The sequence below is a fragment of the Diabrotica undecimpunctata genome, chromosome 9 (genome assembly GCF_040954645.1).
Source record: "Diabrotica undecimpunctata isolate CICGRU chromosome 9, icDiaUnde3, whole genome shotgun sequence".
NCBI lineage: Eukaryota > Metazoa > Arthropoda > Insecta > Coleoptera > Chrysomelidae > Diabrotica > Diabrotica undecimpunctata.
The window spans coordinates 74,132,548-74,157,799 of NC_092811.1; the positions used below are offsets into that span (position 1 = coordinate 74,132,548).

The 25,252-nt window shown below is 32.0% G+C and overlaps 1 protein-coding gene across 4 annotated transcripts in view; it reads right to left on the reverse strand.

The window, feature by feature from the left end:
* Positions 1–25,252, reverse strand: part of LOC140450148 (pyruvate dehydrogenase phosphatase regulatory subunit, mitochondrial) — a 767,651-nt gene that overhangs the window by 274,119 nt on the left and 468,280 nt on the right. The window contains exon 13 of one of the 4 annotated variants that reach the window (XM_072543595.1): positions 19,924–20,242. The exons of the other annotated variants lie outside the window; for them this stretch is intronic. Within the exon in view, the coding sequence (XP_072399696.1) occupies positions 20,081–20,242 (162 nt within the window). The 3' untranslated portion in view covers positions 19,924–20,080. Of the gene's footprint in view, positions 1–19,923; positions 20,243–25,252 lie in introns of those variants that run through there. 4 annotated transcript variants of the gene reach the window in all.

The window sequence follows — 25,252 nt, forward strand, 5'->3', positions numbered from 1 at the left end:
TTTATATATATATATATATATATATATATATATATATATATATATATATATATATATATATATATATATATATATATATATATAAGTTAAGAAACCAGAACTGCTAATTCAACTATAATAAAAGGACAGCGTCAGCATGCCACACCTCGGCGTCACCGAGCTTATAAATTTACTTTTGCATTGTATAGCATCACTCTTATTTTGCATTTTACTGTAGTAAGTAGTCCCTTGTAAATAAAGTTCTTTTTTAAAAATATCGTTCTTGGACTTAGAAACATCATTGGCGCAGTCAGTACAGATTTTCGGGAATTACGTTGCTAACCGTTACAAAAATCGAACAGTTTCGCGTAGTTTTTCGTTTTAACGATTTACCGGAAAACCGAACCTTTTGTGAAAGTGTCCAAGGTCAGCTTTAGACAAGGTATCAAGACCTGGAGAAAGAACAAAATCGTCGAACCCTAGAGGCAGCAGATTTAAGCAGTAGTTTCAACAAGACCTGGGAGAAGAACAAAATCGTCGAATCCTATAAGAAATGCTGAAAATCTACATTTTAATGTAAGTGTTTCCTATTTTTTTCCATTTTATTTTCCATTTTATTATTTCCATATTTGAAAATACTTATAATCAGAGAGCTAACGAAAGTAAACAATTTTTAAAGGTTTTAATGTTATGAGATATTTTTAATAAGAGAAAGATTATTTATTACTATATTATATTATCATATTTTTGAAAATATTTTATTAGATTGAAGTTGAAAGTTTTATATTGGAACATATTTTATATTTTATTACAATTTGATATATTACCTGAATAAAAAGAATAAATATTTAATGAGTGAAACTGATAGTAAATTAGATTTAAGTAGTCTTGTAGCAGAATTAAATTCAATTTTAGAACCAAATAGCGATAAAAATAACGTAATGGCTCAAACAAACTACCAATTGTTAAAACTTTACTTAGATTCTATCCCAGCATATGATGGTACCACATACCTTAACCATATTTATAGATAATTGTGAAAATTTAATAACTAATTTTGCTAGCCAAACAGACGGCACCTTAAATACATTTTTACTTCGAGCTATATTAGGTAAATTAAATGGAAGAGCTCAAATGTTAATAGGTTCTAGGACAGAATTAAATACATGGCAACTCGTAAAAGATGCCCTTAATCTTAGTTTTGGAGACCAAAGAGATCTCGATTGCCTTATCCAAGACCTGATAACTTTGAGGCCTAAGAATGAAACCCCTTATAATTTTGGCATGCGATGCCAAGAAACACGTAGTTTAGTAACACAAAAATTAAATACGCTTAATATTAATGCACAAGAGAAATTAATTAGAATAAATAGTTACGATGACTTATGTTTAAAAACTTACATTAGAGGCTTACCCTTATCGTTACAAACAAATATACGATTGAGAAACCCAGACAGTTTAGAGAAAGCTATGAGCTTCGTTATCGAAGAAGAGAATTTTCTATATTCGTTACAACGTGGAAATAAGTTAAACTCACTCACAAAATTCTTTTAGGCCATCATCGAGACATAATCCTACGAGAAACAGTAATCTTAATCGAACTTTTATTCCTAGAAATAATTTTCAACAAAATCGCCCTAATATGAGATTTCCACCTTACCAATATCAAACCATCAGACCGCAATACCAAAATAATAATTTTTATCCCAACAATACTTTTCAACCACACCAAAATCACTTCCGAAATTTCAATAACTATAATTCTAATTTCAACCCAAAAAATTTCGACAATAATAATTCGAATTTCCGACCATGGAACTTCCATACTAATAACCCTAATTTTCAACAAAGAAATGTTAATAATAAACCCCAAAATCAAAATCAATACCAGCCGGAACCGATGGATACAAATTCACGAAATACTTCTTTAAGATCTAGACCACATTTTACCTCTACCCAATTATTTAATCAACAAATTAATAACGATCAAATACAATTCAAAAACCCCTTTGAAAATAATATTCCCACTGATTACGTACACCCAACTCAAAGTTCATTACCGCCTTACGATAACAATTATGAAACTCAATCCAGTCCTTATCGCAATCCAAATGAGACAAACGAAAGATCATATCACAATCCCACTCAAAATGTTGAAAACACAAATTTTTGCATGCGCCAAGAAAATTACAATCCGACATAATATATTTAAATACAACGATAGCAGATTTACCACATATTATTATTCCTGAACTCAATGCCAGATTTTTATTAGATACAGGGTCTTCCAAAAGTTTGATATCTCCACAGTTAGCGCATAAATTTTATAAAAATTTTATTTCCTACGAAAATTTTAATATACAAACGGCTCACGGAATTTCTATGCACAATGAAATAATCAATATTCCAGCTTTTAACATTTTTAAAGTAAATCAATATAATAAGTTTTATGTTTTTAAATTTAGCGAAAATTTCGATGGATTAATTGGTATAGATTTATTACAAAAATTAAAAGCTTCAATTAATGTCAACGCGCGACAAATGAAAACGCCTTATGTAACGATACCCATAATTTTTGAACCCAGTAAAAAGAATATATTATATCCCAAATCAACTTTTAATCATACAATAATTATTCCCCCTAGAACTAAGCAAATAGTCAAAATACCGGTAAAATTAAATGTAGGATTAGGTATACTAGAATATAAAAATTTCGGTAAAGGAATCGAAATGCCTAAAGCAGTAGTTAACGTAAAAAATAATTTTGCTATAACCACTATTACGAATATAAGCGAATATAAGACAACGTTAAGTATTACTGAACCTTTTGATATAGAACCATTAGATATAGTAAATATTAATTTTATAAGAAAGATGGAAACTGATGAAGAAACGTCTATTAATGATGATAACATGTTAAAGAGGAATTTAAAAAATATAAGGATAAATCATTGTAACAAAGAAGAAAGAGAATTACTAAAAAAGCTTTGTTTCCAATATAGAGACATATTTTATTGCGAAGGAATACCCTTAAGTTTTACTAATAGTATTAAACATAAAATTAAACTCACTGACAATTCTGCAATATATACAAAATCATATCGTTTCCCGGAAGTTCACCGAGAAGAAGTTAAATCCCAAATAAATAAGATGTTAGCAGAAGGTATAATAGAAGATAGCAATTCCCCGTTTTCGAGTCCCATTTGGGTGGTCCCGAAAAAACAAGATGCTACAGGAAAAAGAAAATGGCGTCTAGTAATAGATTATAGAAAGTTAAACGAGAGAACCGTAGATGATAAATATCCGTTACCAAACATAACAGAAATTTTAGATAAATTAGGGAAAGCAAATTACTTTTCGACACTAGATCTTGCAAGTGGCTTCCACCAAATAGAAGTAGACCCACAAGATGTTGAAAAAACAGCTTTTAGTACACCACAAGGTCACTTTCAATTTAAAAGAATGCCTTTTGGTTTGAAAAATGCACCCTCGACTTTTCAGAGAGTTATTGATAATGTTTTAAGAGGATTAACAGACGAAACATGTATAGTATATTTAGATGATATTTTAATTTATAGTACATCTTTACAAGAGAAGCTTGAAAAGTTAAAAATAGTTTTCGAAAGACTCAGAAAGAGTAACTTAAAAGTACAATTAGACAAGTCAGAATTTTTACAAAAAACAGTTATGTATTTAGGACATGTAATTACCCCTCAAGGCGTTAAACCAAACCCTGATAAAATCTCCGCCATAAAAAGATTTCCCATTCCGAAAACCCAAACTGAAATAAAAAGCTTTTTAGGATTACTAGGTTATTATAGACGATTTATAAAAGATTTTGCAAAAATTACTAAACCGATGACCAAATGTTTGAAAAAAGGTTCTAAAGTAAACCACGATAAAGATTTTATTGATTGTTTTGAAACTTGTAAACAAATCTTAACAAACGACCCCATTCTACAATATCCAAATTTTTCCCAACCATTTATTTTAACGACAGATGCTAGCAATTTTGCAATTGGAGCTGTATTATCACAAGGAAATGTTCCAAATGATCGACCCATTGCATACGCCTCGAGAACTCTAAATAAATCAGAGACAAATTATTCAACTATAGAAAAGGAGCTATTAGCAATTGTATGGGCCTGTTTTACATTTTAGACCATAACTTTACGGAAGAAAATTTTATATTTACACGGATCACAAACCATTATCTTGGCTTTTCAGTCTAAAGGAGCCAAACTCAAAATTAATACGATGGCGTCTAAAACTAGAAGAATACGATTACAAAATTATTTATAAAAAAGGAAAACACAATACAAATGCAGACTGTTTATCTCGCATTACAATTAACGCATTAGAAGATGAATCAATAGTAAATAATCCTGGAGACGTAGACGAAGATATTTTAAAATACCTCCAAAATTTTGCAGAGAATCCATTAGACCCACAACCTTCAACAAGTAATAATAACGACTCAAGACAAATTAACATTATTTCTGATATAAGAATACCTCCAGACAAAATAGATACACCAGACGAAACCTCAGATGAATCTACACAACATTCAACCGCAAATGAAACAACGAATCAAGGAATACCCATTTTAGACGAAATAATAAATAACAAAGTTCACCAAATTTTAGTGTACCCAAACGTTTACCCAAAAACCGATATAACTCATGAAACTTATCAAAACCATAAAATAATTAAAGTCAAAATTCCTGAAACTGATAATGAAAAATATATTTTTGAATTTCTTATGGCATACACAGATCTTAACAATACATTTTATTTATATTTCAGTAAAGACAACCTGTATAATGATTTTAATAAGTATTACCTAAAACATTTTTCTGAAAATGGTCCGAAACTAATTAAATGCACTAGATTAATTAATACAGTAGCAAACGAAGGAGAACAAATCATTTTATTAAAAAATTACCACGAAGGAAAAACTAACCATAGAGGAATTAATGAAACTTTCGAAAAATTACGTCAAAATTATTATTGGAAAAATATGAAGACATCTATTACTAATTACATTAACGAATGTTCTATTTGCCAGAAAAATAAATACGGTAGACACACCCCCTATGTCCCGCTAATGCTTACGGAAACCGCCAGCAAACCTTTTCAAGTTGTTCATATAGATATTTTTACTATTTTTATTTTTTTTTTTTTTTTTTTTTATTTATTTTTTTTTTATATACCTTTTATAAAGGATTTTATTCAAAAATTTTTAATATATGGTATACAGCCAAATACAGGAACTTTGTTTCCTTGTGGATTTTTACATATGACGGTAACAAATATTTGACTATGACGGACGCATTTACTAAATTTGCCCAAGCTTATTCTATTCCAGGTAAAAACGCGATTCACATTGCGAAATCCTTAATAAAATACTTCACTTCTTTCGGCATTCCCCAATTAATAATAGCAGACAAAGGTAGAGAATTTAATACCGGAGTAATAAAAGATTTATTAGCAATACACAAAATCAAAGTTCACTTTACTACTCCTGGCCACCATGAATCAAATTCAATAGCTGAACGAATACACTCTACTTTAATCGAACATTTAAGAATTCTAAAACAGACATATCCTAACGAAGATGACTTAATGGACTATGCTCTTATAGCTTACAATAATTCTATTCATAGTTCCACAAAATTTACCCCATTTGAATTGACTTTCGGACATACAGACTCTAGAAACCCCAACGAACTATTTCTTTCTCAAAATTTCTATTCCGAATATATAAAATCATAAAGACAAATTAAAACACGTTTACCAAAAAGTACATGAAACTCTAACAGAAAATAAAACTAAAGTAATTAATAAAAGAAACGATCAAGGAGAAATAAATTCAGAATTCAAAATTGGACAAGTAGTTTATAAGGTTAATACCCAAAAACGTAACAAAAAAACATCAACCATACTTAGGTCCCTACAAAATAACTAAAATTCTTGACAGAAACCGAGTAGAACTTGTACGACAAAGACTTAAATATAAAAAAGACATTAACCAGACAGAAATTATACATATCAAAGAATTAAAGAAACCTCCCGTTGCAGGTTCATCCTCTGGACAACAAACGATGCAAAACGTTACGACGACGCTATATCAACTCTAACAAATAATCAAAATAATATTAAAACTATAGTTAAAAATCAAATCACCCTATTAAGATCTTCAATAAAGAATTTTGAAAATAATACAAAAACCTTAGCCCATAACCAGTTAATTTTAAGCTCACGAATAACAGAAGTTCAAAACTTAATTAAAGACATCAAGATAGAAAAAGTTGAAAAATCGAAGTTGCTATCAGCTTTTCAAAACTAAATACCTTTCATAATTCAATAGCCGACCCAAATGAACTATTTCTCGAAATTTTAAACGTTAGTAAACTTCTTAAAAATAACAAACTCCCTTTTAAATTATCTTTGCAAAATATTTTGTTATTCGAAAAAATAATTAAGATAAAAAGTTATAGTAAAGCAAATAAAATAATTTTTGTACTTGAATTGCCTATTGTTGAGATCAATGACTATGATTATTATCATCTTTATTCCTTTCCGACCAGATACCAAACTCATTTTAGAACAATTATTCCAAAATCCAAGTTCCTACTTTCCAATCGATACCAATATGCACTTGCCAACGTTCAATGTCAAAAATTGGTAGAAGAAGAATATTTATGCCACGATGTCCAGTCAATTGAAGTAACACCAACAGCCCCTTGCGAAGTTCAACTCATACAGTAAAAGTTTGTAAATCAATGTCAATCAGTGCCAACAGAAATTAATAATATAAAAATTCAAAAACTAGAAAACAATAAGTGGATCGTAATAACGCTAAACAAAGTGATCAGTATTCAAAAATGTGATAAGAATTCGGACAATATTCCATTAAACGGTAGTTACTTAATCGAACACGCACTATTGTGCGAAATATATATAGACAATTACGTTTTAAAAACAATTGATGGATTCGACCGTTACTTGATGGAAATTCATTTTATGTAACAATAAAACACTGAAAACTTTGTTTTCAAAACTTCCACAAAATTTATTTTAAATTCTTATCACTACAGCTGTTTCGGCTGATTGCCTTTCTCAAGTGATCTGTTTTTGGCATGGGTTTACACTTTATAGTCTCTAATGAAATAGGTTGAGGAGGGGAGAACTGTTTGTCTCAAGCTGGTCATTCAGAATTATATCTGTGTTTTTTAATTTGTTGATTTCCATAGATTCTAACAAAGATAGCTTAAGGCCTTTATTTTGAATGTGTAGAATTGAACAAATAACAACCTAGGCAAATATATTAAAAACAATAAGAGCCAACATAAAAAACACTTACACAGTGGTCTGTACAAACTTTAATGTGGCGACTGCCCAAAAACTTACATTGGTCAAACAGGTAGAAATTTTAATAAACGAATAGCAGAACATAAAAGGGCTTCCAATAATAGAAAAACAGTTTCTACATACGCACTTCACCTTCTAGATCATAATCATTCTTTTAATGACGAATTTAAAATTCTACACATTCAAAATAAAGGCCTTAAGCTATCTTTGTTAGAATCTATGGAAATCAACAAATTAAAAAACACAGATATAATTCTGAATGACCAGCTTGAGACAAACAGTTCTCCCCTCCTCAACCTATTTCATTAGAGACTATAAAGTGTAAACCCATGCCAAAAACAGTAGTATCACTGTAGTGATAAGAATTTAAAATAAATTTTGTGGAAGTTTTGAAAACAAAGTTTTCAGTGTTTTATTGTTTTAAAAACATTTGAACTAAAAACTCCAAATTTTGTTAAAATGGAACTGCCAAATTTAGAAGTATTACTAAAAATGCCGGTCAGTGATCTTAACTTTAAACCAATAAAAATAGACTCGATAAAAGTAGATCAATTAAATAATGTGCAAAGTGCTTTAGCAGATCAAGAAAACAAAATAGACAATCTAGACACAGTTCCTGTTCATTTTCAACATGTCAGTTTTTATACCATAATTTTATATTCTTAGCAATCATTTTCCTTGTCTACACCATTTGGCGAATATACACAAAAAGGACAAATCCAGAATCACCAAAAGAATTCACAGTACGAGAAAAAAAGGTACCAGATAATTTTCCATTTCTTCGAACTATGCCACCCCATAGTTCTCATCTAGCCCCGGAGGAGTTAAGAAACCAGAACTGCTAATTCAACTATAATAAAAGGACAGCGTCAGCATGCCACACCTCGGCGTCACCGAGCTTATAAATTTACTTTTGCATTGTATAGCGTCACTCTTATTTTGCATTTTACTGTAGTAAGTAGTCCCTTGTAAATAAAGTTCTTTTTTAAAAATATCGTTCTTGGACTTAGAAACATCATTATATATATATATATATATATATATATATATATATATATATATATATATATATATAGGGTTTTTATCGCGGTTCTCAAAGAATTAGTTTGTAAGCACTTTCTGAAATTATCTTTATTATATCTATTATGAAATACACATATATATATTTAACATAGCCAATGTAAATTTAAAATAAACTATCTTTAAATTGAAATTCTTATGAAACTAATTAAATTATATAGACAATGTAAATTTTAAACAAACTATCTTTAAAATTGAAATTGTTATGACACTAACTAAATTATATTAACAAAATTTTGTACCTTTCTGTCACTGAATGCCTAAATGAAACTGTTCTCCACTATATAGATTTTAATCACGACTCAATGTCTTCGTTCTCAGCTTCGGTTATCCTTGTTTTTGTGAAATTACTTTTTCCAATTATCAGCTTCCATCAATTTAAAATATTTTTCTTCTTAATAGCATTTATATTTATTCTTCTTTTTAATACACCAATATCCAATCACCATATAACTATTATAAATTTTATATTATTAATAAAACTATTATATATAAAAATTATAAAAATATTTGGGAACAAATATCAATAGTCAGTGTAATCCAAAAAAAGAAATCCTATCAAGAATCGAACAAGCAAGGAAAACATTCATGAGCATTAAAACATTTTTTACAAGATCAGACCTTAGTCTACAGCTTAGAATCCGAATGATCAGATGTTACGTTTTTTCTGTCTTGCTGTATGGCTGTAAAAGTTGGACAATGGACTCTGAAATAGAAAAAAGAATAGATGCCTTTGAGATGTATATATACAGACAGAATGTTGAGGATTCCATGGGTACAAAGAGTTACTAATGTTGAGGTACTTCGTCGCATGTGTAAACAAAAAGAATTACTAAGAATAATCAAAGACAGGAAAATTCAATACTTGGGTCATGTGCTGAGAGGCGAAAGATATGAATTACTTCAAGTTATACTGGAAGGAAAAGTACAAGGCAAAAGATCAGTAGGAAGACGCCAGAACTCGTGGCTGGGAGACCTGAGGAGATGAGCAGAGAAAGATCTCTGCTCATCCGCAGAGATCTTTCGCGCAGCAGTTTCCAAAACTACAATTGCCATTTGGATCGCCAACCTTCGAAAGGAGACGGCGCAATGAGAAGAAGAAGATATAACTATTATAATTTGATTTCTACTAATCTCCAATCATAATATAATTTTTATTTTTTCCAATCTCCAACCAATATTCTTCTAATATACTTTCCAATACTATCAAATTTTAATACTAAATCACTGATTATTGCATACTTATATTTTCTTCCTAATTCTGACTGACTAATCTTGAACTTACTGAACAACTGACTTCACTAACTGTAACTAACTGTGTCTGTCTTCTTACTAACTAACTGTCTGACCGACTTTATACTGACTTCATAGTAACTGTCCTCCTTAAATTCAAATCACCGAGTATTTATACCTTTTCAATGTTCCAGAACCATCTGGCAAGAAATCCTATTCGAATTGTTCTATTACCTACATACATGAATCTTCTCGAATAGTCTATTTCGCAAACAAGGTTATCTTCCGTGTTCTAGAGAATTCTTTTTCTATCGAGAATTTTATTGACATTTAGGCTTTGCAGATCAGAATATAAACTTATATGTAAATTAAACAGCCTAAATTAATATACTACACTACCTCAAATCCGTAATTACATGTAAATTAAACATCTCAAACCAATAAATAACCCCACTTCTACATTCGCAACCATCCCTTAACTGTCACTGTCAGAGTATATTTGGTTGCCTATGCACATGGCTCACTTAAATATATCATACTTATTAAAAAAAAAACTTTTTTAACTTTTTATATGCTAATTTCTTAAGAATGCCCTCATATAAATATATTCTATAGTATATAACTTATAAATTATTTTTTTTTATAAACACTAATTTTCTTCCTCCTAAGTTTAATATCATCTCAATATCTATATTGTTATGATATGTAAAATCGAGAAAAATATTGGTTTGTTTAAAATATTTCAAAGTTCAAAAAAAACATTAAAATAATTCAGAAAGAATAACCAACAAACATTTCGAAGAAGGAAAGTTTTTAAATTCTTGGATTACCTGTACTAAACAAAATGTAAGCTATGCATAAATTATTTCTTTGTTATACTTGAGTGACCCGCATAATTTTAAGTGAAATCCAAAGACAATTGAACCGGGTTTTCCAAATACATTAATGCAGTGATTAGAGACAAATAGAAGAGATTTTAGAAAGAGGTTTTTGTTAGTTTTTAAGAATTATAGAAAAATATTATTTGTAAATAAGTTTTAGGAAATTTTATAATTATAGGTAAAAATTTGTTTGTTATCGAAATGAACAAATGGGGGAATTGTGACGAGTTTTGATTGGCGGAGATTGAAAAAGGTGGGATAGGTATGTAGGAATGAAAGTTTAGCTAGATTTAGAAGAGAGAAAAGATAATCAGTTGGTTTTCCAAGTCTGTAAGACGAACAGTGAATGTTCTCTGGCGGTTCCCGAGAAGTAGCAAGCAGTAGTGTTGAATGTTAGTGAGTTTTTGTGGAGTTAGTGTATCTGACAGAAGCTGAAGCAGCAAAATATTGTAAGTCATATTTTCCTACTTATATTCCAAGAGTCACTGTTCAGGCCAACGAGAGATTCAGTTTATCGTAAAGAGAAGATATTCCAAGAGTCATTTTTCACTCGGGCCAACGAGAGATTCAGTTTATCGAGAGGAGAAAGGCTACCATAATTTGAATGATTTGTGCTTTTGAAGGAGATCATTAAGGACGATATACTTGCAACAATCTGTTGTAAGATGATTACATAGGGAGCGGTTGAGAGGAGATAATATAGTCTACAAGGAACAAGGATTTGGACCACTCATCATCAGAGAGAGATATTTTTGTTTTCTGCAGTTTTTTTTCTTTTATTGATAACACAATTTTTACACTTAATTTAGAAAGGATATAAATATTTTGATTAGGAGAGTTAGAATAGTTTGGGATTTTGAGATTTCAATTAATATTGTTTGTACCATTAATTTTGATTGTTCACGTACGTAGAACAAAATTTTGAGAATCATTATATGAGATTTGTTTATTGAAAACTTTTGATGTGAATTATTTCATTATTTTTATTTCAATATATAGTGTTAGATCATATGTGTTTTTTACTATTCCGGTATTCTTTGGACCTTACCTTTCACATGTAATAGCATAGATATTGAAGCACGAATTTAACCCTGAGATAAAAGAATTAAAAATTGTGATAGAGTCATAATCATATCATTTAAATAATTTTAATTAATCAAAAAATTAATTAGCTAATTATTGCTTGGCGCACCAAGACTTTAAATATCACAATATATATATATATATATATATATATATATATATATATATATATATATATATATATATATATATATATATATATATATATGTATATATATAGGGTGTTTCAAAAAAAGGTAACCCCGTCTCTAGGGTAGGTAAAAAACTGAAAAATAAATAATCGTAATAATTACGATTTTGCCGAAACTACTGGCAACATTGTAATGAAATTGTATAAGAATATGTTTTGGAAGCTGATACATCCTATGAATTTGTTTTTATATCTGATTCTCATAGAGGGCGCTAGTTACACGGATTGTACTAAATATTAGTCAATATAACTTTTTTAAGAGTATAATTATTAATCAAAATTTGAAATATCGGGTAAAGTGGTCTCTAATAAATCTTTCCTTTTTCTAAGATACTCAATATTTCGCTATTTATTTGATAGCTTCATCAGGAGTAAACTGTAAAACGATTTGAACATTACAAAAAATGGTGTACAAATACATTTAACACTCACAGAAATTAAAATATTTCACAAATAAAAACTGACATTAAAGTATTTCAAATATTGAATGTCAAGATTAAATTGTCTTAAGCACGTTCGTTACAGCAATACGATAAAAAATTAAAATGACTTCAAATGTAAAAATAAAAATAACAATAAAAGAAACGTTAGAAGAATGATATTTCTTTGATGAATTATTAAGGATAGTTGTTATTAAGGTGAATGTTGGCTAATTTGAATATTTATAAATTTTGTTCAATATATTACAATACATGTTACTTAACTGTCCAGTATCCGTTTTATAATTTAAAGTGTTTTTATTTTTGTTAATGTAATACATCTCAAGAAATAATCTACTTTTGTAGCTATCAGACTGTGCCAAAATGTGAGCTTTGTTATAGTCTAGTACATGACCAGTGTTTTCATAGTGCTCAACTACGGCATTCACTTTTATGTTGTGTGACGCGTTGTTTTAGCCATTGTGATGTTTGGCCAATGTAGCTATTTTGACATCCTAGACACGGTATTTCATAAACAACATTACTTTTATATAAGGTTAGTATTGGGCCTTTGATTTTTGAAAATAGTTGTTGCTGTGCATGGTATTTAATTTAGCTATACTAATATTATAAACATTTTTGAATATGAATATGATAGAATGAGTTAAACCATTAATACAGGGGAGTGTTTTATATTTGGTTGATTTGTTGTTAGAATCATGGACGGGACAGTCGTAGAAATTACTGCTGTAAATCAGTTTTTAATTTGTTTAGGATATCCGTTGTTACGAAAAATTTTGTTATTATGTCCAGATTTTTTTGTAAAAAGTTGTCATCAACAATGGACATTATCCTGTTTTTTTTTTCATACCTAGTACGGTATTATATTTTTGACGGGTGGTATGATTTGAATCGTAATTTATATACCTGCCGGATGCTGTCGGCTTTTGGTGCCAATCCAATGTCAAAATATTGTCATTTGTCCTTATTACTCTTGTGTCTAAAAATGGTATACTAAAATCTGTCTCAGGTTCAATTGTAAACTGAAGATGTTTATTAAATGAATTAAAAATGTTTAGTGTGGTATTGATGTGATAAGGTGGAACTGCACATATGATGTCATCTATATATATATATATATATATATATATATATATATATATATATATATATATATAGATGCATATATATATATATATATATATATATATATATATATATATATATATATATATGCATGTATGTGAAATAAAAAAGATGAAATTAACATCGAACGAATGAAAACGTCGAACATTAACATTTTTTTACACTCTTTTCAATTATCGAAACTTGGTGGTTTAGTGGTAATATTTCCATATAGTTTGGACTTAATATACACCACCATAAAAAAATCGCAAGGTCAGGTGATTTTGCAGACCAAAAAATATCTCCGTGGCCACTAATTAATCAATTAGGAAAAATCGCACTGAGATATTCCCTGACAATGCGAGAATTATGTGCAGGACAACCATCGTGTTCAAACAATATGGAATCGAAAGGTATTGGTAAATTACGAAGGACAGGACAATTTGATTTTGCAAAATTTCGCAGATTCTTTTCGCAATTTTGCAGAATTTTCGCAATTTTTGCAGAATCGCCTATTTAAAATACCGTCTATAAAAAATAGACCAATGACAATATTCGCTATGATGCCCCTGATTTTTTAATTATGTCAAAAAAAAAGGGAATATCTGGTGGGAATTGAACTCTAATCTGCTGGTCCCATAATGACCGGTCAATGGAAGTGATAAATTTTATTGATTTCATGAGTGTCTTAAAAAATGGCAAAAATCGCATAACACCTTTATCAAAACTGACTTCATTTGCAGCAAATGCATACGAGAGCTACGCTCATCACCTTTAAAATGCATTTTAATTTTTGTCAATAGTACACTCTGATCAAAAGATATGATTTTTACCGTCGAGTTGATACATAGTTCATTATATGACAGTTTCCGCACAGAATTCTTTTTACATCCATGTATTTGCTTGAAATTTTGATACTAGGTAGAAAATAGCTCAAAGACCAAAATCTACCCTATGCCAATATGTGCTTTTTCCCTGTAGGTGGTTAACACCCCAACTCGGGGGTGGAAACAGTTTAAAAAAAACCAGAGTAATCAATAGAACAGTGAATTTTAAGACAAAAATTTTGTTTTTTCGAGTTTTTTTTGAAAAGTCAATATTTTTGGAGTTAGTCGTAACTGAAATTTCACAAAGTACACGTCAAAAAAGCATATTTTTAATCGGTTTTTCGCGAATACCTTCAAAAATTTAGATTTTGATAGAATTCTAAACGTCGGTATTGATCTCCAAGGAATTTTTCGATGAATTTATGTATTTTATAGGGACGGTATCCGGTCTTTAAAGAATTGTACCCGTTCTAAATATTGTGCACTTGTTCCTCTACCGTTAAAAACATTTTCGCGAATTGTTTTTTCAGCAAAAAGTTTATGCTTACCATGCAAAAACAATTCCCGATGTGTTTGATCGCTTGATCAGGTACCGGTAGGTTTTGAACCGGTAGGCAGTTCGCACGCACCCCACTCAATGAACGAGTTGCGTTGACAACACTACATAACTCCAGTGTTTTCAATTGTGGTGAAAATCATTACTTGTACAGATTTTTAAAAAAGTGAGGAATTGATATTAACACTAAGAATTTAGTGATGATTTTGACATAAACAGTCTTCACCGGATTATTTTGCATTCAAAACTGATGACTGCAGAACAGGAAATAAAATAAATCCGTACATTGTAAATTTTGAATTGAAATTGAATTATTTAGAGTTTTCGATTTATTACAATGGAATGAGAATACATTGCAAATAATGAATTTTTCGAAAACTTGTTACTTAATGTATCATAATTTCTATTATTATCATTTCTATTATTTTTTAATTATGTCCAACAAAATCTCTGGTGGGAATTGGACCTAATCTGCTGGTCAATAGATCAACTCTCTAACCATTTTACCAACTTTACACATAATAATTGTTTGTTTGATTTATAATTAAAATGGCTACTAATTAATGTCTTTTTAATTTTAAATTTGTTGTAACATGGGAAATTAAAATAAAATGTTTTTCGACGTCATACGTATAATTATGACTGAAGTCAACTAACCACGTATAAGAAATAGCTTAACTCGTACTATCTCACAACTTAATATGTCTTCCACCTTTTGCGTTATTTTTCCGTATTTGTCGAAAGTACAGCATTCTTACCACTAAACCACCTAGCTTCGATAATTATGTAGTGACAAGAGTGTATACGACGTCTCAAATCATAGTAGAATAACTTAATTTTCGATTCAAAAATTACTACTAATTAATTTTTTTTTACTTACATTTGGTTTATTGCCGTCAATCAGTTTTTACTTTATGTGAAATTAAAAAAATGTTAATGTTCCACGTCATACGTATAAATATGACTAAAGTCAACTAGCTAATAAGCTAACGTCTAAAGGTGGGAAACTATCTATAGTGGTAATGTAATGTAATGTAAATTATAGGTTTCTATCGATAATTTCTCACCTCTACTAGTTTCATAGGACAGGTGTGACCAAGATATAACCCAATAACCACCCGTGGGATCAACTGAGAACATGGTATGGGGACTGTAGCATGTCATTACTGTAGATTTGTCAATTTAACATGGTACAGACATAAAAACGCATACACACACACGCACACAAGCACATATACACACGCCCACATAGACACACACTAACACTCATCACGGTCAATGGACAAATCACAGACAGCTGCATCACAACTGTCTAGTTATACGGTCAAATTCGTTGTTGTGCAGCAATCCCGAGAGGATTAGGAGCAGCTGCAAGGGATGCATGGCACAGGGGTGAAAGTGCTGCCTTAAGTGATGCCTTAGATAGCTGGCGAACTCTGGGGGTTATAGCATTAGGGCGTACTACCGTAACTGACAGTATTTAGTCCCAACTCGTAGGAACAAATCGCCCCTTGAGAGCAGAACTATTTTATGTCCAACATTTACTTTTGTGAGATTTTACGCTAGACGTATCCATTAAAACATGCTTGATTTGCCACAGAAGTAGTCGAAGTCCAAGTGGGAGGGGAGACCAGTAAAATTACATCCTATTAACTAGTCTATGTGTTGAAGCGTAGTCAGTTCAGTGCAGAAGTATGCTATGTATGGAACGGTATACTTAATAAATGTGCGTTGTATAATTTTAATGGACATACACTTGCTATGATGTGTTTTCAGTTTATTAGTATCTTGCGGTAGTGGAGATATGCTTCTTCTGACCTAGTTTTGGTGCGTTAGAATAGAATATCATTGGAGATACACTTTTTCTGCGACATTCCTTTTATATTAAAATATGAATAATCCAACGATTCAAAAAATGTTTCAAAACCTCCAGCAAGAGAAGGAGAATATGTATTTAGGTAAGTAAAATCGATAATAAAAAAAATTAGATCTTACATTATTTATTTACAATTATTTCATAGTATAAAATTTGTGTCATCTGAACTGAATTATAAAATAGTACCGACCTATTTTTTTCATTTCAGATAAGAAAATAACTGTTGAAAACTCTCACTTCAGAAATCTCTCACTTCAAAATCAACTTAAGATGTGGCAAACCATGTAAAAGATGTCCGTTCTGTAATGACCAGTTGATGTACCTAGTACATTACATAACATTATGATTGAGGATAAGTTAACAAATAATTTATCTGGTCCGTCTTCAAATGTATTGCGTGATGATTTAAGTCTACCTTCTTCAGAGTCGGATCCGTTTAGAGGAGATGATGAAGATAATGACCCCAACTATGAATTAGCAGCTACTATTGGCCGTCATAATCAAATTCCAATTAATGACTCTGAATCTGATAGTTCCGATGAGGAAGACACAAGTGGAAAAGAAAAACAATGTCCTAAACGAAAACGAAAATACAACACCTGTAGAAGAACTGAAATCAAAGCATCGAAAAACAGCGGGAAGTCTTACATAAACTGGAAAGTAAATCCAGTACCTGAAAGAAAAATTAACGTTTCGTGTAAATGCAGGATGAAATGTTTTAATAAAATAAAAAAAGGAGCCAGAGAACAGATATTTTTGGAATAATGGAATCTTGAAGATATAAACAAAGAGATTATATCTCAAAATGTGTTCAATGAAACAGTAAGGCAAGAACTCGAATCCGAAATAACGCAGATGAAACAACGAGGGACGTAACTTCCAGACGACATTCTACATTCGTCTATTACCTTTGTAGCGTTTTATATTTAATATCTATATAATAGTATAAATTCTGTTTTAAGTTTTGTGTTCAGTTGTTTCAAAATATAGATGTGTTTGTCTCTGTTACATTGTCAGGTAAAAAAATATTCCGGTTAAATCTAGGAATCGAGGACGTTTAAAAATAATCAATAAAAGGCGTGTTGTTTATCTCGTAGTAAAGACGTATTAGCGCTGGGAGTGTTTTTTGTCTTTATTTACATTCAAAATTCCCCATTTCGTACATGTTATTTCTAACTATAATATTACAAGATTTTACATTACTTTTACATAATATTACAAACTAGCTGTGAGACGCGAGGAGAATTTATTTTGGTTGAATTTGTAAAATCTAACGCATAGGGAGTCAAGCAAGAGATTTCAGAGTAGAAAGATGTTTGGGTGATTTTGAATCGGGACTCGATTCAATTTTTTTGTGTTATGTCTTAAGACCGGTTAAGGTGATAATACTCTTTGCATAATGGCAGTTTAGAACAGAGTAATCATCGTAAGATTTGTTCCACGTATAAGATACGTACACCAGAACTGATGAAATTTTGAAAATGACTATATATGATGTCCCACCAGTTTTGTTGTCGTTTGCCTGCTTGATCCAATCCCATCTACGTCAGATCTTCGTTCCTGCATATGGAAATGGTTTCCTTTTTGTTCCAGTAGAGAGTTTTGTCCTTGCAGCTCCAATCCCAAAGATAGTAACAAGTTTTTTTTCAAAGTTAAGTGGCAAAGTTTGTGAATTAAGGCAACAATTAACATTTTAATTTTTCCAAATTAAATAGACATTATTTTTGATAATTGATAATTGCTTTCATTAAAAGAATTTGTAATATTTGAAGTTTTATATTGTGTTAGAGGCGTAGCCAATAAAATGTCATAATTTATTCTATCTTACAACGTTATGTTGACATATACCATTTTGGATTAAATCTGCTATTGTTGAAAAACAATTTTAATTTGATTATGATATAGAAAAGATATTCCATATATAAGGTTAAATTTTAAGATATTTTCATAAACAAGGATATCCTTAATTTTTAATAATCTAATTTGACCATATTAATAAATAACCTAGGAACCATTTCGAAGATTTTTGTAGCAATCTCCTTTGTAAACAGATAAGCACGTAAGTTTTTGTTAATTTTGTTATTATGTTATTTAGTATGCTTCTTGTGCAATCTGTATTTTTGATAACTGTTTGTTTGAGACAAAAATAAACGTTTGATTTGTTTCTCTGATCCATTTTTTTGTTTTTATTTAGAAAAGTCTCCTAACCCTTGTTTGTATCCTTGATTTTAGGGAAGAAGAAATTTTCTTTCTTTCTCCAGCAGGAAGTCTTGTCGAAGCGGCGTCCATTTGAAATAGCTAGAGGTATTTCTTGTCTGTCAATTTTATTCATTTTATCCAGGAGATTTATGTAAGTATCCCTTTGTTTCATTTTTTTGTGTAGATATCCCAATCCAACCCATTTGTCATTTATTTACCCACGACCCCAGCTCTCCAGTTAACCCCTGAGTGGCGTTCGCATACGTTTCGATGTATTATGCTTGCCCTATCTTCGTCCTCAGTAATTTCTGTCCCCCATTTTCAACCCCATAATCTTACCCTGAGGTAGGCAAGATATAATAATCGTTACACCTTCAAGTCGACAATAAGAAAGTTCAAGTCTGCAAACTTTTCTTTCTTCATACTTTAAGTATTAGCGCTCAGATGATTAGGACTGTATTTAATAAGATTGGTTCCACAGGGGTTATACGAGTACATGAGGACAAAAGAGATAAAGTTTGCAAAAATTCAATGTTAGATGAATGGGTTAAACAATCCATTCGCGACCATATATTAACTGCTTCGAAACTGATGAAAGTCACTACTGTCGATAAAAAACAACACATTTGTTTCTACCTGCGACTTTAAATATATCCAAAATGTATACCCTCTATGAAGAATATTGTCAAAATAACAATATCGAACAAAAAGCGACGAAAAGTTTATACAAAACAATATTTAATACCAAGTTTAACATGTCATTTTTTTTCGCCCAAAAAAAGATTTGTGTGATACTTGTCACGATTACGAACATTCATCTGCAGAAGAAAAATTAAAACTAGAAGAAAAATTTCACTTACATATTCGAAACAAGAACATGGCGAAGGATCTGAAAAATATCGACAAAAAAAAAGCCAAAGAGAATACGACGTTTTGCTCAGCCACGTTTGATCTACAACAGGTACTTTTAACCCCAAAATCCGACGTCGGTCTTGCGTACTATAAATTGAAACTCAGTACGTATAATTTCACGATCTTCAACATGGCAACTAAAGATGCATTTTGCTACATGTGGTATGAATGTATTGCAAAAAGGGGATCTTCAGAAATTGGCAGCTGTCGCCTATTTTTTATTAAAAATCAGATCCAAAACAGAAACAAATATTTGTTTTCGTTATACCATTACCTGTGGGGGACAAAGGAGTGGGATGCGAAAATATGGAGGTGATTCCAGTTTACTCCACTTAGCCGCTTCTACTCAAATCCGACTCTCACCTTCACGTTGATGTCCTCTGTTAAACCGAGCAACCCAACTGAAGATCCGGTATCCAACCCGGGTGGAAGGTTGGATCGGCAACTGACAAGAGTGGGTGAACTGGTCCTCCAGGTTGGGGGTTGGGCAATGGGTTAACACTCCCTCCTGTAAAAATTATTTTGTTACGAAACCTTCAAAACAATCAGCCGGATGTCGACGACTTGGCAAACGAAATAAGGTTAATGATAAGGTTATTAATATTGGTTTATTTACTTGGAATGTGAGTACGCTGCACAGTGCAGGTAAACTAAGAAGTCTGTCCAATACACTTAATGAATATTCAGCAGACATTATAGCACTTCAAGAAATCAGGTGGACAGGTAGTACTAGCCTAGAAAAAAACACTACACTCTCTACTACAGCGGAGATAAAAATAATCATATTTTTGGTGTGGGATTCATACTGAACAAACGATTGAAATCAGAAGTCATAGCTTTCGATCCAATAAGTCCAAGGATATGTAGAATCCGAATTAAAGGCAGGTTCTTTAATTACAGCATTATCAATATCCATGCTCCCACTGAAGATAAAGAAGACGAGGAGAAGGACATATTTTACGAGAAACTGGAAAGCACTTACAGACAATGTCAGAACAACGACATAAAAATTATTGTTGGTGATTTTAACGCTAAGTCGGCAAAGAGACTATTTACCGACCCACGATCGGCGAGCATAGTCTTCATGATGTCAGCAACCAAAATGGTTTACGCCTGATTGAACTCGCAGCATCATTGGGAATAGTGATAGTAAGTACATGTTTTCCTCACAAAAATATCCACAAAGCCACATGGCAATCACCAGACGGTCAAACAAAAAACCAAATTGACCATGTACTAATTAATAGTCGACATTTCTCGGACGTACTAGATGTAAAAGCATGTAGAGGTGCTAATATAGACTCTGTCCACTACCTTGAAGGGCCAGAGCACAAAATCTACGAAATATAATACTGATGTGCTAAAATCTGAAGATGCTAGGGATAAATAAAGGAAAATTTTAAATGAAGAGCTGACAAGTTGACGAAAATTTAAGTATAGAAGAACACTGGACCAAATGCAAAGAAGCTATCCATACAGCGGCTAAAGGCTTTTTAAAACCTAACCAGGCTAAAATAAACGAAGATTGGTTTGACGAAGAATGTAGATCCATTAACCAACAGGATGAATAACCAAAAAGGACGTTTAGAAGGGAAAAGAAAGAGCCATACGAAATGCTCTAAACGAGATTGTTAACCACCACAATAGAAAGGACTCGCTTAAATTCTACCATAAGATAAACAGCTGCAGAAAAGAATTCAAACCCAGAATAACAACATGCAAAGACAGAGATGGTTCCATAATTAGTGACAAAGAACAGATACTAAACAGGTAGGCGAATTATTTTGAAGAACTGCTTAGCGACAGTCGTGAAGAAGACCAAATAGAAATTACTTTGCCTGAAATGGATGAAAACGCTCAAGAGCCGCCCCCCACCGAAGAAGAAATTGAAGAAGCCATTTCAAAACTGAAAAATAACAAAGCCCCCGGTTTGGACAATCTTCCTGCCGAACTCTTTAAAAATGGTGGTGACACCCTTTTTAATTAGTAACCAAAATATTAGTAACCAAAATCTGGCAACGGAAGCAAACACCCGCGGACTGGGAATTAGGTGTAATGCACCCTCTTCGCAAAAAGGGAGATATGATGGTGTGTGATAATTATAGAGGCATCGCTCTACTTAACGTGGCATATAAAGTATTGTCCAACGTATTGTACAGAAAATTGATCCCCTATGCTGAACAAATAGCTGGGAACTACCAGTGCGGTTTCCTACCCAATAAATCAACAACGGATCAAATCTTCACAGTCAGGCAGATTCTTGAGAAAACGCTTGAGTTCGGAGTCGACACCCACCACATATTCGGGGATTTCAAAGATGCATACGACTCAGTAAACAGACAAAAACTTCTACAGGCTATGGTGGAATTTCAAATGCCGCTTCATCTTGATCAACTAACGGAACTTACACTCACAGGCGCAGAGAGTGTAGTCAGAATACAAAACGACTTTTCAAGACCCTTCCATTGTAAAAATGGACTGAGACAGGGAGATGGACTGTCGTGTCTCTTATTTAACCTTGCACTAGGAAAAATAATTCGAGAGTGCCATATTAATACGAATAGCACCATCTTTAATAAATCTGTACAAGTGATCGGATATGCAGATGACATAGACATTATTGCTATGTCCACAGAATCTCTGATCGAAGCATTTCGACCACCAAGGGCGTCTGCACTGAGAATGGGATTAAAAATAAACGCACAGAAAACCAAGTATATGTATTGTACTAGATCAGGCAACCAGATACCTAGACTATTAATTGATAATCTGGAACTGGAAGGTGTGAAGACCTAAAAGAAGAATAGTGCTTGCCAATAAGTGCTATTATGGCTTGAAGAAACAAATGGCCCCATAACTACTCAGAAAAATTAAAGTTACCATAATATAAAACACTAATAAGGCCAGTGTTAACATACGGGTCAGAAACGTGGTCACTTACACAAAACGACCATGAATTGCTTAAACGTTTCGAGAGAAAAATTCTAAGGAAAATATATGGAGGAGTCCAAGAACAAGGTTTGTGGCGTAGGCGCTACAACTTTGAGTTATACAGAAGTTTTGGGGAACCTGACGTTGTAAAATGGATTAAATTAGCACGCCTTCGATGGATAGGACATGTAATTAGGCGAGATGAAGACGCAACGATCAGAAAAATTTTCGACCGAAGAGGACCAGTGGGAAGACGAGCCAGAGGAAGACCAAAACTTAGGTATCAAGATGACATAGAGGATGATCTAAAATCCATCGGAGTTAAAGCAAGGAGAAGAGTTGCCAGAGACAGGGGCGAATGGAAGATTGTTTTGAAGAAGGCTTTGGCTCATAACGAGCTGTAATGCCACTGATGATGATACAATTACCTGTGCCAAAAACACGAAATAAAAATTCGCCATACATAGTCTGAAGGGGGCTCGGTACATAGTGTTATAGAGAAAGCAGCAAGGAATATATCTGTTTATACTCCTGAACAATGGTATACAATCGTTAGGTCTGCGAAAAAAGAAAACAACCTTACGTTGTAATTGAACTAGAGCAAGCAACCATACTAAATTTAAAAAGTCTACCAGAAAAAACGGCAATCAACTGGGACAAGGATGAACAAAATGGAAAAGTTACGTGGAATAAAATTAAAACTGTTGAAACAGACTTTCATACCCCAAATGTAGTTTTCATCAAATATTCTTACAGTAACGATGATCCATTTAAAAAATATTTATATTTAAAAAAGGAAGAAAGTCACTTTTGCTTAAAACCACTTAATACAACATTACTTCCCATATCAAAAAAAAGTATGACCATTTAAAATTTCTGTGTGACAAGACAGTTATATTGATTCCTTATCACATTTTTTTTAATTTACCATTTTCTGAGAAATAAACAGCAAAACATTCAGACAATGACAATTGACTTAAGATTTTTCTTATTTCTATCCTAGCAACAGTATAAATTTGGATTATTTTTACGTTCGAATTATTTATTCATTGTAAAGATCTTTTTAAAAATGTATTTGATGTCAAATAAAAGATTTAAACTAGTGGGTATTGTTTATAATTAACTATTATTATTACATCATATTTATTCTATGTACTATAACGATACTTTACGCATAATTATTAAAATACTTGTGAGTATACTATGTCCACTTATTTCATAATTCATAATTTTACACAATATTAGGTAAAGCAACATATATGTGGGTACTAAATAAATGTTTCAATTTAATTTATTGCTGCAATTTTACTTAATGAGATGTCAAAAACAAAAAAAAAACATCTCCTGTAAAATTTTCATTTTGTGACAGTATACATCTGCTCTCGATCGACGAAATTTGGACACCGAGACAAAAGCACAAAACACAAGTATGTCTGTCCCAAATACTGAGCCAGAAAGTATTTCGAAAGGAACAGACTCTGTGCAAAGTATTAAAAAACGAGGACTGGGACATAAACCAGAGTATATCCTAACAAAAACAAAGTGGAAATATCGGAGAAGAGCGTACCACCGCCAACACTCCCCCGCAACAGTTGCTAAAAAACCAAGGAGCTAGTTCATATAGCAACGTTAGAAAAGTATTCAGAATGGGGATGGCACACAGATACCATCCTAATACTCAACTAGGTCAGGCTCAAGCAGACCTGTCCATTAACAAACTGAAACAAGCAGATGATGAGGCTCCTAACGAAGGTCGGAATCAACTTCTACAGTTTCATAAGTTCCGTAAAACTTAAGTATCCTCCTCCTCAGTCCTAATCCTTTTTGGGATGTGGTGACACCATCAGGCCTTTACAGTTTTTGCACGATTTCTCTCCATCCTTCTCTGTCCTGGGCAGTTGTTCGGCTTCATGTAACCTTTGGTTAATAATTATTTTTGTTTGATCTACCCAACGGCTTGGAGATCTTCCCCTAGGCCTCTTTCCTTCAACTCTACCCTCGACTATCAGTTTTTCCATCGTACCTGTTCTTCTAGCAATGTGTCCAAAATACTGCAAATATTTCTGTTGTATTTGTTTAAGCAACCTATCCTTTACTTTCAGTTGTTCTAATATCGATACGTTAGTGCGATGATCAATCTATGATATTCTCAACATGAGGGGGTATACCCACATTTCAAAAGCGTCCAGTTTATTTTTATCCGCTTTCTTTATGGTCCACGTTTCGGATGCATATGTCGCTTTGGGAAAAATAAGCGCCCTTACCAGCCTTAGTTTTGTATGTATTGTTATGCTTAGAAGCTTTTCCAAATTGCTACCAGTTTCGTCATAGCTGTTCTAGCAACAGTCAACCTTCTACGTATCTCTCTGTCACACCCTCCGTCATTTGTTATTAGGGACCCCAGGTATATGAAACTATTTACTACTTCAAATCCTCCAATTTCTTTAATGTGTTGAAGATTATTCCGAGCTCTGTCTACTATAATGATCTTTGTCTTACTCCTATTTAGCTGTAGTCCATATGTTTTGTTTTTTTTTCCTCCAGACGTCTCATTATGTCTTCCAGTTCTTCTTGATTTGCCGCGATT